Source organism: Harpia harpyja, chromosome 1, assembly GCF_026419915.1.
Source record: "Harpia harpyja isolate bHarHar1 chromosome 1, bHarHar1 primary haplotype, whole genome shotgun sequence".
NCBI lineage: Eukaryota > Metazoa > Chordata > Aves > Accipitriformes > Accipitridae > Harpia > Harpia harpyja.
Genome location: NC_068940.1, coordinates 41,091,406 through 41,109,937, shown reverse-complemented (window position 1 = coordinate 41,109,937; position 18,532 = coordinate 41,091,406). Strand labels below are relative to the sequence as shown.

General features: G+C 40.7%; 1 protein-coding gene across 1 annotated transcript in view; it reads left to right on the top strand.

Annotated features, from left to right (window-relative positions):
• TOP1 (DNA topoisomerase I) overlaps positions 1 to 18,532 on the top strand; it is a 76,344-nt gene that overhangs the window by 23,261 nt on the left and 34,551 nt on the right. Inside the window, exon 3 of the mRNA XM_052789474.1 lies at positions 7,190 to 7,292. Within this exon, the coding sequence (XP_052645434.1) occupies positions 7,190 to 7,292 (103 nt within the window). The remainder of the gene's footprint in view (positions 1 to 7,189; positions 7,293 to 18,532) is intronic.

Genomic DNA, 18,532 nt, shown 5'->3' with positions numbered 1-18,532 from the left:
AATAAAACAGCACAGCAAACAGACCTGCAATACCTTTCCAGGGTAAATGTTTCATGTGTATTCTGTAGTTGTGTAAATAGGGCCATTAGGCCAGTAAGTGACATCCAGTTTCACGTTGAAAGTTTATTTTAGATTATGATTTTCTGATCCAGTGTATCATCCACAATACCGTTGTCTCTCTCTGAACAGTGCCTTCTGGGTATGTTTTTCTGCTTTTGACACTTTTAGCTGTATATAGATGTTTTCCAGTTTCTGTATCTTTCATACCTACAGTTCTGTTTTCTTTCAGTCTGACCTACTTTATTGGGAAAGGTGTTGTCTCTGATACCTGGATGCAGTTCTGTTTTCTGTCCAGTAGCTTTTCCTCCTCCTTTTTTGGGCTACAGCAATGGCAATCCATTTAAACAAACTCTAGAAACACTGTGTAATCAATTACTGGAACACCATGATCATACTGTGACTTCCTCCAACTGCAATACAAATATTTTAGAAAAGTTTAAACCTCTTCCGGACTGGCTAGGTGGGATTGTTGCACATGCCTTTAAAACTGTTAAATCAAAACATGTAAAGTCAGATGACTAGTCCACAGTCATAACCTAACAGTGAGGATCCTGATCCCCTATGCCTCAGATCGTGCCACTTTCTCCATATGGTTGCTCTTCTGAGCCATATGGGGGTCTGCAAATGGGCTTTTTCATCTCTGCACAGTGGTTGCTTTCTTAGGTGAACAGTTTATAAATTGACTAGAACCTCACAGAGCAATGTTTACATGTCAGATTACTGTGCCTACTTAGGTAATCTACTAACCCCATCACTATTGATGTTAAAGACCTTGGATAATGACTAAATGTTACAGTCTTTCTACTTGCTGATATAATGCATATATTGTAAAAGTTAGTGCAACACTAAACCATTTCGATCAGATGCCTAAGGCAAAAGTGAATGTTCTTTACCAGGAATATGAAGAGTATTTTAGATGCTTCAAACTACATTCACATGTTTGAAAATTCATAGCCCTTCTTGGCATCATTTCAGCAACTGAACCTTGATAATTTTATTATTTGTCTTTTAATACCCAACATACAAGAAATTAAAACTCTAAAAGTATATGATTTGGCAAAATAAATGGTAACAAATGGTAAAACCTGAGTAACTTGAAAGTAAGAGGCCTTTTTCTGATAATCTGCAGTTTTAAGTTGACTACTTTTGAGGAGAGCCTGTGGGGGAGGAGAAGAATCAGTAAGCATCAGTAAAATTGTTTCATTTAGGTCATACAGAGTCTTTTTGCTTTGCTTACTTTTGCATCACAACAGGTGAGAAGGAAATCAGCCTAAATAGTAAAAAGGCTGCAGTTGTGGAGTGAATTGGTCTAACATGGAGGTGGTATTTCAGCTGAGAAGGGACTAACCATTTCTCAAGTGACAGGAAGGCTTATGAGAAGTTTTTGAACTTGACCAGCTTTTGAACCTAATCCAGTGTTAATGAATTACCTCCTTTCCAGCTGCATAATTTAGCAGTGGAACTGGAGAAGTCTTTTTTTTTTTTTTTTTTTTTAAGACTTTCTTCTCCTTTCCAGAAGAGATGCTGAAAAGACCTTGCTACTTTCGTCATACGTGTCCTCTATACTGATAGTAAAGGGCTTCTTGCTCATGCTTCAGGTTCGGGATGGCTGAATATACCGGTAATAGAGAGAGCACAGTACTCGTACAGAACAATGATCCTGATAAAGTCTTGAGAGCTTGTATGTGTCTCTTGTAACAAATAACTATCATTGGCATTGGACTTAAATTGGGGCAGAAATTTCAGCCGCTCATCTGAAGCAGAAGTGTTATTGGAGTAACAAGTTAAACATGTTTTTCTTGGTTGGTAACGTGATTAATTTTTCATGCTGTGTCTTCAGATTTGGGCACAGATTTCAGTCCCAAGAGTCAAGTAAGCTTAAATCATATTTCTGGACATCAGTATAGAGAAGCATTGAGATGAGGCTTTGTATGGATAAAATACCAGCATACATACCAGTTGAGGTATTTCTAGGCTGTTTAGCAAGAGGAAAGGCAATTGGGGTGTTGCTGAAACCAGAAGAAAAATACAAAAAGTCCTTATCCCCCAGAACCTAGTAAAACATTTCAAAAGAACAAAGGCTGCTGGCAGAAACCTTTATTTAAGCAGGTTAATGAGGGATTCAAATTGTGCCCACAAAAACTTACAAGAAGGTGAACTGAAAGACAGCAAATACGGAAGGTTAGTAGATTTATCTGGAAAAGCTACTGTTGACCAGAAATTTGGGTTACCAGGTGTTAATTTGCCAGCTAGCTCACTTAATTTAGGAGAAATGAGAAGGGCCAGATTGTTGCTCATATCTTTTTTTCAGTTCGTTTAAAAAAAAAAAAATTCTAGTGCAAAATTATGACAATGGCATAAAATGCAAGTGGGATAAAATGGCATCTTTAGCACCCTGTATCATGTTCCAGTGATACTCTCCCAAATAATATTGATAGCTGTACACTGATTGGGCATACAAAAACTTAAGCCCCTCTCTGGGATTTCAGTATTTTATTAGAAAAGTTGCTGTCAAAACTGACATATTAATGTAGGAAGTAGGCCTGCTTCCCTTGATTGTGATATGTAAGTAATCTTTTGGGGGTGGGGTGCAGAGAGTGGTGTTCAAAAGTGTTTTGAAAGCAAATGAATTTGTCTCATGAATTAAAACAGTATAGTTCCACATAATTGTTTTGTCACCAGACTGATCTATAAAGCCAGGGGCCATTCTCATTATGAAAGGAGACTTGCCTTTGGTGTCTGTTGGTACTCTTCCTCTCCAGGTGGCAACTGCCTGCTGGAGGGTGGCTTTCTTTTACTTCATCTCTGTTCTTGTCATGCTGTACTTAGAGATGCCTAACCTTTTACAGCTCTGTTCCTGGATAAAGAGTAAAACTGCACTGTTCCAGTAATACGTATATACAAGTATTGCAAATAGGGTTATGACTCAGCCTTTCCCCAGAGACTTAGCGGTGGAGCGAGGCGGGGGGGGGGGGGGGGGGGGGGGAGACAGGGAGAAAACAGAGCCACAGACCAAAAGTGCTTAGAATTTCCCATCCTTAAATCAGGCGTCCTTGTAATTAAACAGAGTTGAAAGATGAATCAATGTACAAAAATGCAGAGCTGCTTGTGATTGTTGGGGGTACAGGGGATGGCAGGAATAGTACCAGAACTGTGGTAATCTTTTGGAGACATACCAGGCTCAGCATTAACAGACAAGAGATCCAGTGCCAGAAACATCAAGCTTTCTAGAACAGAAGAGATGCCTACAGCTCTGGATTAGAGGATACTGAAGGGAGAGCCTTAGGGGTAATGGATCCTTACCCAGTGAGCATAACCCCTGTCCTCACTGTAGCCTTGATGCTGGAAAGAGACTTTTCAATTTCTGAAATCCTTAAATATCACAGGAGCTTTTGGGGGTTTGAACTTTGCTCACAGTAGACAATGGATTTTGCTAATGCTCTTGGAGAAGGAATGGTATTTATCTCCTTGTTCAGTGTTAGAGGGAGCAGACATGCTTAATGGAAGACATAAAAGGCAGGAAACAAATTTGAAAGTGTGGTAATGTCTGACCTCATTCTGTAGCTCATGTGAGACTGGACCTAGTCAACTGCTAACCAGCTGCAAGCTGGGAGAGAGTTACTGGAGGCTGGAAGATTCTTCTAGGAATCAATATGCTAAATATATCAAAGAGGATATATTATAGACAGGAACCTTTCTGTTGATTGCTTCTGTGTTGATGAGGTTTGGTGCGAGGTGGCCCACTGTGTCTTAAAGTTTTGTTCCCCATTTGGTCATCTGTTGCCTGTGTAATTCAGTTGGACGTGATGCTGTATTGCTTTCTGTGAAGCGGGTACACGAACTGGAGTGAAATGGCTAAACTTGTTTCGTGTCAGCCACCAAATAACCATCAACTTGGACTCCCAGATGAAACCAGTCTGGAACAAAGCACTTTTGTGTGATATGCCAAAAAAAGAATTCTGTCCTTTTTAATGACCCAGTCTCCTCAACTTCATCCAGCTCCACCCTCAAAAAAAAAAAAAAAAAAAAAAAAAAGAAAGAGACCAAGAGCTTTAATGCCTTCTGAAGACATACATGAAGACACACATATGTCAGCTCGACTGAAGCAAGTTCAACTCTTTTGAAGTCTTCATTCTTAACCTACCTCATGGCATTGTGTCAGAAAGCAACACCATTGAGTCTGAATACTAGGCAAATATTCCAGAACAATTTAATTCTTAGGAGACATGTCTGGGAGGTAATACACTTACCTCCATGGAAGTACTGAATTCAAAGTATTGTCCAGTGTGAGAGGCCAAGTACCTCTCCAGCCTTGGCTGCACTTGGGTGAAAGCTCTCCTGCCAGTTTTTCCCTTCTGCATTCAAGACCATATGCAGAACCTCCTGTTCCCCAGCCACTTTGGCCTGCCTTTTAGCCAGAATACCTCTGTGAAAGACCTTCCTACTAGAAATCCTTTGGTAGGCGGCAAAGGAAAGCTGAGTGGTGACAAATACTAGCAAGCAGAGCTAGTCTAACTGGTCAGGCGCTTTTTTTGCTGCTGTACCAGGCTTTAATTGTCTGAAAATACCAAATCATTGTAAGCAGTGCAGAGGAACTACTTTTCAAGAGCAAATATTAATTTCAGCTGGAAAGCACGAGTCAGCTGGAAGGGAATCTGGTGATGAAGGTAGAAGACTGTTCTGTTTTCTGCTTTTTTTGTGAAAAATAATCTTGTGGTTCTAAGCACTAAAGAGAATAGTATTGAGTTCAGTTGCACACATTTTCCATCGATTGGTTGGTAGAAAAAAATTGACTCTATGTTGGTCTGTGCCTCCTTAAAAAGCAAGTATGTTATAAAATGAGTGTACATAGTTCTATGTATAGCATCATGATGGTTTTTCTAGCAATTTACCTATTCATCAGGTGTAAATAGATGGCTGTTCACTTCAGCTGGTGCTTTAGGAATCAATGAGTAAACTCTCTGTGGAATAAAACCCAGGCAGTTTGCAAACAGCCTGAGCTTCCAGCTACTGGCTGAACTGAAGAATCTTAAGTGTGAAATGCACTGCAAAAACATTTTTGCCAGTGAAATGTGTGTTGTCCTGGTGGGAAGAAGGGTACTGAGAAATTGCTTCTTGGCAGTTCAGAGAGTGTAGGTGTCCAGTCCCCACACAGTTTGCCAGAGATGCCTGCAAAGCTCTGCCTGCTGTGAAATAGATTTTGCTGTTTAGGTACTTGAAAACTCTTAGGTGTTTTAAGCTGTAACACCAAATGTTCCACATAACCTGCCACGTGCCTGTATATCAAAATATAGAAAACTAAATCTTGTGCTTTAAATGTATCTGCTGTATACACCAAAGCACTAGGAAGTGTCACCAAGTTCAGGAGGATTGAGGAAAGATGCAGAAGGCAAGCTGGAGGCTTGAATGTCAGCATTCATATGTTGTTCTATGTTGTCTTACTGCAGGTGTCTGAAAACAATACCTGAAGTTATAGAAAGCAATAGATTAAAATCATATTCTGTGGAAATGTGACTGTGGGTATGTTTCCACTAAAACCAGTTGAATGTTTTGAGGCTATAAGAGCTGGTGTCAGTTAAGGAGAAAAATGAATTTGTGGTGAAAGACTTGGAGTCGGGAGGATGAGGGTTGTTCCTGGCTCTGCAATGCATTTCCCATGTGACTGTGAAAGTCACAAAATCCTTGTGTTGCAGTTTCCTATTCTTAGTGCAGGGATAGTAGCCTTTTTAGAGGCACAGTAACATCTTTACAATTAATTAAGCATTAATACTTTACATCCAAGATCTCTGGTGGAAATTCTTGCCCTATGAGCTGAAAACAGTTGCCAAAGTCAGCACAGTCTTTTAGGTATCCCAAGGAGCTTACTTAATTTTAGTTACTTTGAGAAGCATGTTAAAAAAAGAAAAAACAAAACAAACAAACAAACAACCAAAAAACCCCACCCCAAAACTACCAAACACAAAAAGCCAAAAAACCCCAAACAAAACAAAAAACAACAAAACCAGAAAAAAAATCCCACAACCACCAAAACCTGTGGGGGAATCTTTGGGCATGCACACATTCTTCCCAACATTAGTGACCTTCACTGTAAATGATAGTGTCTTTTGAGGTGGGTTTGAGGTGCTATTTCAGCCTCAGCTCTTTTTTGATCTCCTTATAAAGAATGTTTAAGGACCTAAAGATACTTGTAAATTAATTTATTTACAGTTCAACTATGTTGCTCTTTTTCTGTGCTGGATCTATCTCCTTGGTGCTTTAAAGGACTTTATTGTACGGTACACTTGTCACTGAGGATCGGAAATGTCACTTGCAGTAGAAATTGATACCAATAAAGTTACTGTGTTCATGTAGATTTACTTGAGTGCCAACTCCCATTTCTGACCTGTCACTTAATTTGGACCAGTCCTAACCTGTATAGGTGAGTTACGACCAGCACATACTCATTACAGCTGTCATGCTGGATTTTCTTGGTGGGGCTGTTGTCAGAGGGAGGTAAGTGTCTCCTGCAGAAGAGAAGCATGAGGAGAGAATTCCTAATCCTCTTTTCTTTTCACCCTTTCTTTTCCTCTTCCCTCATTACTCCCCCTTTCCCTTGCTGTGTGCCTGTCATGTCATGCAGTGTTGGGGATAAGAATAAGATGCTTTTAATTTGGGGGGGGGGGCTGGTTTGTCTAGACTACATACTTGTGGAAGTAGCAGTCTAAATTCTATGATCCAGCAGGCCTAACATTTCAGCTTTGTGCTCTGTTCTTGTATCCGTATAATCTATTTGACATTAAATACTTACAGGCATAGGAAGCTAGGTTTCCCATCTGCCAAATAAGATTGAACTTGCTATAGCCATACTTACCTATTTAATAAGAAGGGTTGCATTTCTTCAGGGTTTGTAAAGCATTTAAAGGTCATTGAACTAAAGACCATATAAACGCAGCTGTTGCCAAGATGAATTAGCTTGTGCTGCAGTAACAATGAATCTATTTAGGACCTCTGAAACTAAGATTTTTGTTACAAATTTTGAATGACAGAAAATACTGGTATGGGGTGGGGAAAAATGCAGAGGTTCATGAGGGAGGCGTGGAGTTTTCTCCCAACTTCATGTCTTAATTTTTTTTTGCCTCTCTGCTTGCAGATTCTCACAAACACAAAGATAAACACAAAGACCGAGAACACCGGCACAAAGAGCACAAGAAGGACAAGGAAAAAGACCGTGAAAAGTCCAAGCACAGTAATAGGTGAGGAAAAAGTCAATGAAGTCCTCATAGGTTAAAACACTGTTGCACATGCAGTCTTACAAGAATCACTCTGATAATAAATGAGGATGGAATTGCTACCTTTTGAATGTGGTTTATATGAGTGTAGGTGCTTTAAGCCTAACTTCTGTCATTGCATGCATTTCCATACGGGTAGCTGAAGTAGTGTATCTTGCAAATGTGAGCCAATACTAATGTCTAAAAGATTATCGTAGCTTAGTGTTAAGGGCATTGAAAACTAGTTTAACCCCATTTTCATGAAGATTGATCAATTTTATTCATAATCTTTTGTGTGTGTGGTTCCAATTGTTTGTCAGAAATGCGGAGCTCTCTTGAGTGTTGGTATAAACCCCACTGTTTCAGCATAAATGAACCTGATGTGACTACTCAGCCTCCTAATAATTAGAAGTGTCTAGAAAGATGGTCCCCCAGAATGATGGTGATGTCCTTGGCCTGCTACCACAATGGTTGAATATCTCACTGTGAGGCAGTGTTATGAACTTCTGCAGGGTTAGATGATGAATTTGAAAGGATTGCATGCTGTTTTGTCTGATCTGATCGATACACTACACTGCCATTGTATGGGGAAGGTGTTTCATGGCAGTCACCTACCTTATCCTCCACACTGAACATGAACACTCTTACTTGCTCTTACTACTAGTAGTAGCTACTACTACTCTTGCTACTTACTGTAGCTCTTGAGGTGGTGGTGAGTTGTGAAATTGTCCAGTTGATACCCAAGCCTAGGCTGTGAACTGCAAGAACCAGGATGTGCAGGTCGGTCTGTGGTGATTTGGTGTGATGGAGCACAGGGTGAGTACATCACACACAGGTTGTTACTCAGAAAATCTTTCGTAGTTGTAACTCCTGACATGCAAGTGCCATGGAGCTTACATTGACAATGAAACTTGCAAAAAAACCCAGTCCATGCAGGGTAAGTTTCTGTTGTGAAACTTGGTGAATGGCAGATAGTGTTTATATTATGGCCAAGCAAGTGTTACTAACTAATTGCTATGCAACTGTGATGATACAACCTAAAAATGAATAAAAAAGCTTGTGTTAACAATGATTTCTATTAAAAAGAAGTGTGGAAAGGAGGAGAGAGAGAGTCTCTGCTGAGCAGTGGGTTTGTTTCATTGGGGTCGCACTTTATCCGAGTTTTCTGTGACCTTTTGAGAAGTTGCACAACCTTACTGTTCCATAATATGTTTTTTCTTTGTTTTTTTTTTGAAAGTAAATGGTTGACGGGGGGGGGGGGGGGGTGTAAATCTAGGCCAAATAACTTGCAGCATTTACTGGCTTCCACAGCAAAGATGAAATTCTATGGACACATTGTTTGCACTTTTCTTTGCTCACATATCTATATTGCCTTGATTTCTGATTTTCATTCTTCTGATCTTCAAGCATACACCCCAAAATTGACCGTCTTGCATTTCCAAATGTTCATTGCTTCACTTGAAAAACCATTCTCCAGCAATTTTAGCGAAGTACATCCTTTTGTAAGGAGTAATTTAAGCACTATCTTTAAATTTCCAGAATTCATTAATGATTTGACCTTATTTGTGTAGGAATGGTCAGTGTATTTTTAACTGGAAGAACTAATTATGGCTTATATCTTGACTCTGCATGCCACTGATTGTGTAAACAATAAATACCAAACCGTGGAAAGGAGATAAGAATGGCTAATATGTTTTGTGAGGTGTAGCTCATGAGATGATGTATAATCATGCTTTATCTTGAAGTAATTCCTTCCTCCCTACAGTGTTGCCTTGAAATCCCTGTGAGAAAGGCGGCATGTTTTCTAGGCACTGTGCCTAAAGCTTCCAGTCACTTTTCATTTATCTATTAAGTGTTTGTTTTTCCTGTGAGCACAATATACTGCATCTTTGAGTCCCATAATAGGGTACACCTATGTGGATGGCATGACTGAGTGCATGCATGTGCAGGGGGTTTGTTCAAGGCATGCTTTGGGGAGAGATTACATAATATTGCTTTGCCTCTCAGGCCCCTACAAAAGGTGGGACTTCACTTCCCCAGGCTGAGTGCACAGCTTGCAGAAGTTTTCTAAAGTTATGTTTTCTCCCTTTCAAAACTGCCGCCTTAAAAATGAATGTACTATAGTGCTGAATCAAGAGATCCAGTCTTGAAGGTGGTACTTGGGGAAGATAACAGATGCGGACACGTGTGTGGTGCTCTGGTTCGATCACTCCTTCAGGAGTCCTCTAAAATCTTCACTGCCCTGTTGATGCTCAGTCACGCACAGGGTACATGGCTGCTTGCTGTGTGAAGCCAGCTGACTTCTAAGACAAACTTTTTAGAAATAACTGACGTCATAATTGAAATTCAAGCATTTCTTCCCAAAATCCTTTGAGTCAGCTGTCATCCATGTAATTCCATAAATGTAAGTTGTGTCTGTGAGGATTAGGTTTAGGTAATTATTGTCTTGTGAAGGAGATAGCCCAGCAGCTCACAACCTGGGGGTGGAGGTGGAGGAAGATCTGTGGTGAGCAGGGAGTTGCTTAGAGGGGAGCTGCTGGAAGGACCTGAATGGAGGACATGCTTGTGGCCAGGTGACCGTCCAGTGTTCACACGGAAGGTGTGAATCCAAGGATGGCAGAGACTGGACTGATGAGTTATGGGATAGGACGGGGAAGGGCTGAAGCAAGCCTAGTTTCAGTTTGGGCTCTGTTACTACAGTCACTGTACCAAAATACTTTCCTGGACAGAGCCAGGAATTCAGACAGAAAAGTCTGAATTTTAGGATGGCCTATTGACTGTCCAGTGTCCATCACTATCATGCTGCTAAGCAGGTGGATTGCACTGGACAGGGGGCATTTGATCACTTTGCCATTTTTAATAGCTTTTAATTTTGCCAACAGTGGGAAGGGAGGAAATTGCTTTGTGGGGAAATACTGGAGAATTGTCCTCTTTCAGAAGGGCTCTTAGCTGTGATATAACAAGACCAAAAGCAAAATTGTTCTTGGGGGAAGAAGAGTGAGGGCTCTGTGATTGCCTACACTTCATTAGTTTTGAAAATCTTGGCTTAGCCCTTTAGCCCTTTGAATGGCTCTATTATAGTTGTAGGTCCAGTTTATTTTGATACTTGGTTGTCATGGCTATCACTGCTGAAAAAGATTCCTTACGTGGAAGCATAGAAGGAGATGGAAGAAGTGCATCGTCGGCCATCCTTACTAAACAGGGATACTAATTTTTCAACCCGTCCACTGCTTAGGTGAAGGTTTTTCTTGACACTGAGCTGGTAAATGTCTATCTTCCCCGGTGTCAGCCAGTTATGCTTGCAAGCTAACTGAAAGGTGTTGCATTTTTAGATTTTTAGCAAATGGGTTCAAAACCCATGGAAACTCTTCGCTTGGAAGATTTTCAGACAGGTTAGAAAAATCTGTTTCCAAGTTTTTCAACTGTGCAGCTAGGAGGGGTTTTCTTGGTGACACACTTGTATCAATTTTGGCAACAAGTCACATACTGATGGATCTGTTTTCATGATGCTCTCTCCACAGCATGAGTTTCATTTGAAAAGCAGTTACTTTCTCACCCATTGTTCAAATGGCACCTTCACCTTGAAGGGGCACCTTAAGTATTTATTTTTTGGATAATATCTGCTAGGTAGCATACTACTGACAGCAACCGGTCATCAGCAAGTTTGTAACGCTTGTCTTTTTGTAAAAGAAAACTCCTCTTTAAGTTCGACAGCTCTTTTAAGCCCTTTGCGGTCAGATAAGCGGTGAACCCCTATGTGGTACAAGAGATTTTCATGGTTGCTTCCTGTCTCATTACAACTTGTTTAAAGACTCTACTGGGTCAAAGGTCTTGTTTTTATAAACAAAGGTGACAAAGTGGCCCTTCCAAAACCCAGCCCTGCAGCAGTGCCACCATGTTACTGTCCCTCCACTGTGACCATCCAGTACCTCCTGTCTGCAGCAAAAACATCAGCAGAACCCAACTGTAGGGGACTGCAGCAGAACTCCGAGAGCCTCTCCCGTGCTGAGGATTGTGACAGCCATTTTGGTAGGGGGTATTTCTTCACAGAAGAATTTTGAAGGAAAAAACCCAGCCTGTTTGTACTGAAGTTTCTCCTTGAGAATGAAAAACAAATGAAAAATAGCCATTATTCCGTTGGAAATTAAACAAAAAACTTCCAAGGTAACAAGAATTTGGGATTTTCCAATGGTTTTTTTACCTGTATGGGGGATTTTTAAAGCACCTGATGAAAGCCTGACACCTGTTGCTAAAATTGAAAATGAATCCTTTAGAAAAGTTTATCTTAGATTAATAGAATTGCATGTAAATTAATAGACTTGCATGTAAATCTTCAGAAAATCCATTCTGTATTTCAGAAAAGCTGCTGTGTTATTGCAAAAGATGTGCTGTATCTTTGATAATTCTCAAAGAGGTTGAACAGTGCTTTAGCAGAAATCCAGGCCATTGTTGTTGGTGAAACTTGGGTTTGTACCTCTATGGCATTTTATACAGAGTGTGTGAAGAGTCCCCTAATTGTATTCTGAGAAGTACAGTATTGTATTGGACATTGCACACAGTTAAGAGCATTGTCTGGTGGTGTTTGAAGCAGATCATTTTTACGTCTGTCTGTAATAGTTACACAATTTCATTTCCTGCCCTGTACTTAAAAAAGGCTTTTAAAATAAAACCTGCATCAAGAAGGCAGAACTCCTCAAATGCAGGAGAATAAATGTTTCCTATATCCAGACTTTGAAGGATCTAAACTGCCAAGATAAGTCTCAGAAATACCTAAAATAGATAGATTTGATTTCATATGGCAGAAGAGTGTGGAGTGGTATGTAGAACTTCTTAATTTTGCTTCTTGCTTTCTTCCTCTCCCACTCACAAGATGACACTTCTGTATCTTAACCACTCATTTACAGCTGTAGTAAACTGGGAGAGAACATTTGTATGCCTCAGATCTTCTCCATCACCCCTCAAGGAAAGCAAATGCAAAGCCCTCTTAAGAAAAATTCATATCAAAGAATAAATCCACATTGCTATCAAGCAAAGTGTTTTCTTTTGCTCCTTTTCTCAGCCCTGTACTTACCGATCCTCAAAAGAAAATCTAATACACACCCATTAAATATAAATGTCAGTGGTTAAAAAAATAAAATGAAACAAATCTGATGTGGTAATAGGTTTCTGATCTGTGGGAGACGAGGATTTCGAACAAGTAGACCATGTAAAATAATGAAATAATGGGTCTTTGAAGCCAAGACTTGTTAGAGATTGGTTTAGAAGTGTTTGCAGTAACAAGTGTCTTTCTGCCAGGTGTCTTGGGCTTTGTGCATGGAGTGTGGGCTGCCAGTAGACTGAAGGGTGCAGAAATGGCTGTGACAGGGAATGGGAGTAAAGAGGCTGCTCTTGCAGCACTGATCCATGTTGTCAATGTGACAAGCATCTGAGCTGCAGGAAGAAAAATCTTCTGTCAGATTGCATATTTCCTCCGTTTACTAAATCTCTTGTGATCACAGCTTGAGATGAACTGAAGCATGGAACATATAAGGGATTTATAGACCTGATCTTCACTGGCATCTTTTAAGTTTTATGGTTTTGCTAGGAAAAACACAGATTCCAGGCATTTGCTAGTCGTGAATGAAGATAAATTTCAGTTTAGACTTCTTGCACACATCCTCTGATTTATTATGTGATCCAGAACTGCTAAGAATTGTGTGCATTGGGGGCAGGAAGAGGCAGGGATATCTGCCATAGGGGAAAAAGCAATTTTAAAAAAAGATTTCAGCACCCCCTGTTCCCTAGCATGGGTGGTTTGGGTTTTATTCCCTATTTGAGTGCACAGTTTACCTTGATCAGCTTTCTGATGTGATACTGCTTTCCAGTAGTAAAAATTTTTGCTTTTCATTTAGTAGTATGCCTGATTCTCGCACATCCATAGAAGGTGCATGCTAAGCCTCAGCCTCGTCTCAATGTGCTAATATTGTTCTACTTTATAATATTTTTATCAGCTGTTGATTAGTCCAGCTTTTTATCTTGTTTCTTTTGCTGAAGGCTTGATCTGTTATCTGTGAAACCTGGTGAAAAGACTCCTTTCAACTCTGGGAAAAGTGATTTCAGGTTTGGTTTTTTTTATCATATTGCTGAAATCCCAGCATTAACATTGGGGCTCACGTGTTCATTCCTTGTAATACCATATGATAACCCACTAACAGTGAGCATAAAATACTGCAAGCCAGCTGAAAACTTGTCCTTCGCTGGTGTGCCTTCTGTTTCTGAAATGCTCCTTGCACAGTCAGCCAGCCGTTCCTTGGTATGCGTTAGTCTGAATACGATCACAGTTTTCCATTAATATTGTATTACGTCAGATGAGATGTGGGCTACGTAACCTATGCCCTGTCCCTATTGTGTTTTTAGATTTCACTAAAATCACAGCTCCCTGTTACTTCATGCTTCAATTGCATTGTAGCAGCTCCTGAGTAGGCAAGAAAAGCTCTGCTTGCAGCAGGCTCTGGTGCTTGCTAGTAGCAGATTCCCAGTCACGAGCTAATTACAGCTGAGAATATGAGACAGAGGATATAAGAGACACTTTAGATAAAGCATCCTTCCCAGCTTGTGATTTTGAAGCTGGAATGGAAAGGGCCTGGGAAGGGATTATTAATGTACATAAACGGCACCTGAAGAATGCAGTGTTAAATTACTGCAAAGCTGTTGTAGTTTGAAGAAGGAAGCTGTGATCTGCACATCTGCCATTCTTTGGAAACACTTTCCACTTGTGACTTTCCCATGTGATCGTAGCCTGAGCAGCTGCTGCCAGGTGCCTGTTCTCCCTTCCTCTCCCTCTCCTCCCTCCTGTCCTCCTGCAGGCATCCTCACTGGGAAATACAGCCATGCTTTCAAGGGAAACGGCTGCTTCTGTTGCATTTACTGCTTCATGCGCTTCAGCCTGAACTCTCCAAGGCCTTCAGATGTCCTTGTTCACACTAAACCTCTAAATGAAAAGCAGTAAGCAAGCTAACAAAAAGGTTGTAGTGCTCTACAAGATGCATTTCTACTCATCTGGCCTTTGAACTAAGCCAGTACCATGATGCGTGTCTAGATGATGTAATCACTGGTTCTGCCTGCATTAATATGGTGTCCTACTGTACTTTGGTACCTTTAAAATAAAAGAACAGTGCAGGTTGTCAGCATTAAGCACCTTCAGAGGTGTGAAACTCCCAAGTGCTGTTGCAGCAGTTCAACTGCGATGGTCTGGGTGAAAAGGAAGATCTTTTGTCAGCAAGGCTGGGTATTTCTAAAATGGATTGTGAGCAACTGTTTTATGACCCAATTATTATCTTTTTAGGCTAACTTGCACTGAAGTTTCCCTCTATCTTATAGGGGTTTTGTTGTTCTACTTTGGTGACTTCAAGCTGGCTTGTTGGCAGAGGGGTATGTGCAGGAAAGGTAATGAAGGATCTGCAGTGCTCTGACAAATGAATTCAGGATAAAATTATCTTGGTGCATGTGGTCTTCAGACCTTTTTGTTTGGTTGTGTTTGGTTTCTTTAAAGAAAAGTGATTTTTTTTTTTTTTTTCCAGTTTTCAGTCAGCCAGGACGACAGACTACTGATCTTTAAATTGTTCCCAGTCCCTCCTAATAATAGCTTTGGGGTTGTCTGGAAATAGCTTTCTGATAGAAGGCTGAAACTCCTTCTTCAGGGTAAGGATGGCATCCTGTTGCCTTCTCTTTTCTTTTGAGATTAATGTGGTGGTAAATTGCGTTCCCCTGGAGGCTCGCGTAACTATCTTAGCCAAATGAAAGACCAAAGCAGCTCAGCTTGCTGACGGAAGTTAATATCTGAGCAACTTGCTTTGCTTTTGGAGTAAAAGAAAGTTACTTTTCTCAGGGTTGTGGCTTGAGGCCTTTGTTATCAGCACATTTCCAAATCAGCTTTTCTGGGAGATGCAGATTTCAGGCCCTCTTAGGGAAGAGGGGCACATGCCTTCATCATTGCCCATGTGAGAAAATTTTGGACTGAGTTGTTGAAATCGGAGCTGTGGTCCAGTGTCTAGAAACACGTAGGGCTGACAAGCAGTCTACTTGCAAATGAGGGAAAGAAATTTATGCTCTAGTAGCATATTTTTATCTGGGGTATTTCTTCCAGTCACATACCAGGAGCAGCAGCAAGCAGGACCTCAGGGGCTAGGCACCAATACTGTTGTTTTGAAAATGAAGCTGCAGAGTGAAACTGGAGACAGAGTTTCCTTGGGTTATCTGAGCCCACATTGCTTTGGTGAGAAGTTTAGTGCTTGCTGCAGAGCAAAGGGGAAGGATAGTCTTGTGATTAAAAAATAAAAACAAAAAAAAACAACAACGAAGGCTGAGTCAGGAATCCAGACTTCTTGATTTTGACTCTGGTGCTAAAAAATCTTAGCTTTAGATTAGATTGCATAACATAAAAAGGACCTTTTCAGTGGTGTCCACTTACTCTTTTGAGAGGGATGTTATTTGAGCTTCTACTTAAGCAAGCCTAAGTTCTTAGCAATTTTTTTATTCCAGCCATAGTCCATAAGCATTCAACACATAAAAATTGTCACTGCTTCTCTAGGGCAATGGGATTTTCTGCCTTTTTCAGTATTAGCTTTGCAGATGTAGACTGTCATCTATTAATTTGCTTTTAGTCATGTTTTATGTACATCAGAGCTCTACCAGTCACATCCTGAAAGCTAGTGCTTTTGGCTGCTAGCAAAAATGAGTATGGTGCTTTTGAAAACTTAAAGGTGTTTTTTCCTTTTTTTTTTTTTTTTTTTTTGCTATTCCAAACTCCCAAGCAACAGACACTGCCATGAACTTTACCTTAGAGAACTAACTCCATCGATTGCAGTGTGTACCATGCTTTGAAGATGCAAATTGTTGTCTGAGTAAAGCATGTTATTTCAGGTAGGATTTAAATACCAAATAAGAACAAGAAAAAAGTCAGAAAATAGAAACAAGTAGACTTGTAGAGAACAAAATGGGTCTAAGCCTTGCGTGTTCGTTCGTTATGGTTTTTCTTGTATGGTGATATACCTTTGTAATTGTAAAAAATATTTGGCAAATAAGGTACCTAATATACAGATAACAGTATAAGATACCAAGTCAGAATTTCCAGATCTTTCTGAATTCAGAAATGAGTAGTAACATGTGTGGGGTTTGTGCTTTCAGACAGTCAATGAATCTAGTTGGAGCAAAGGAAAAGGAAATACGTGTCTTGAGTCTGAAATACTGATGAATAAACAGGGTACAGAAACTGGGATGTCAAATCTGAGCAAGAGTAGCAGACATCTCGTGGATTTCCAAGATCCAGTGTCAGGATGTTCTGTGTACGTACTTGCATGTCCCGATCACGCAGTGTACATAACACGATCTGCTGGGTAAGAATAGTTTGCAGTTGTCGAAGCTTCACTCACAGGCAACATGTGGTGCTGTGTGTCTATCTACAAGAATTTCTGGAGTGCTGGTTGCCTTCTAGTGTTTAGATACTGCTTTACAGTTTTATATGTAGTATAAAGAGGTTGCTAGAGAGTTAAAATGAAACTGGTTTCTCTTCCTACTTATCCCTTTCAATGTGACGTAGTACATGAATATACTGATTTCCTTCAGATATGGATTTTCATGGTTTAGCTGCTTGGGCTTGAAAGGCTGGTGTGTATTTATTGGAGTGTGTGCAACTGTGAGCTTGAATAATTTAGACCTTTTGCAGGTTTGGGTCCATTCATGCTAGTGTTACAGGAGGCTCTGAAACTCTCTCCACGTTGGACTTTACTCTGCAGTTCTACAGCTGGGTGTGGGTTGGCATATTTGTGACTGTGGTTGCCTTTCTCTTAATCACACACAAGCTTTATGGGAGCTGATTAATGTGCTGCTTGCTTTCTGTAGCCATCAAACATCCAACCCTTTTGCAGTCTGTTTTTTAGGATAGAAAGAAGACTTGAAGTGTACATCTTTTTTAAAAATTGTGCTCTTACCTGGCATTCCAAGCTTGCTGTTTTTCCACGGCTGTGTTCCCTCAAATCGGTTTGGGCCTGCACTTAACTGTTGAAGTAACTGAAATAAGGAAGCTGCTTATTTCTAGCAAAGCTTTGCATTGCGTTGTGTAGTCCTAAGGAGAACCAGAGTGCATCCCAGAGAGCAGTAGTGATGGGAGTCGAGCACTGAGGAAGGAGGAGTGTGAACTGCCAGTGTGAGGAAGGCAGCTTGCTTGGTGCCTAACCATGCCCAGTAGAAGAGAGCCTGATTTCCATCATGTCTTTGGCTTGCTTAGGCCCAGGGTGACCTCAGGGAGTCCACACAACCTTACAAATGTGTATTGAAAGCCTGTTGAATTGACAGGCTTGCTGCTTGGCTTCCACAACAGTGGTGCTAGTCCTTATGGCCAGTTCTTGCTGTTTCTGTCGTGAGTCCCCTGAGAGTGTTTCCTCACTTTCTGGCTCCAAGGGTCAAGTCATTCTGTGAGAAAACTCATTTTCATTTGAAAACAGCCATGTGTCTTTCTGGTTGATAAGAAAAACTTGAAAATGTGATCCAAATTTACCCAAATGTCTCAGAAATCAGAAGGGGGTAGAAACGGAATAAAAAAAGGTTGATTTTCTTCTCCTTGGGGGCATTTTTTCCTCTGTTCTGACTAAAGGATTTTGGGTGTTTAAACTCTCAATACTGTTATCTGTAGCTGCAGATTCTGAGTACTAGCAGACCAGATTCTTGCTTGGAAACACCTTTGAGTTCCCATTCTGTGTGGTGGGGTCATCTCAGCCGAGCAGAGCTGGGCTGACTGACCGTGGTGGTGAGGTACAGTTGATGAAACAGCTCTGACTGAGGACTGCAGCATTATTCCTGCCTTTTCTGTTTGACTTTGCATAAACACAAGGACATCACATATCCTGTTTGCTGTGGTTTTCCCATCTGTTTGGGAATAATAGAGATCAGCGGTTTTCTCTTTAAGTTCCAGAGATGAGAGCTGCTACAATGACAAACTGTTGTCTGAGCAAAAGCTGACATGGGCATTGATGGGACTGGCAGCTCTCTCTATTCCAGTGACCTTTTATGTGGACTAGGAAAAAGAGGAAAAGCAGACACAGTGGGAATTCAACCTAAAGTATTGAGCTTTAAGTGTAGCAGCTGTGAATTTCCTCAGCAATCCAGGCTGATGGGGGTTTTCCTGAAGTGGAGTACTTGGTGGCTGTGATTTTGTGGTATGTTCCCCTCCTGTTCCTCTTCCTCCTGAG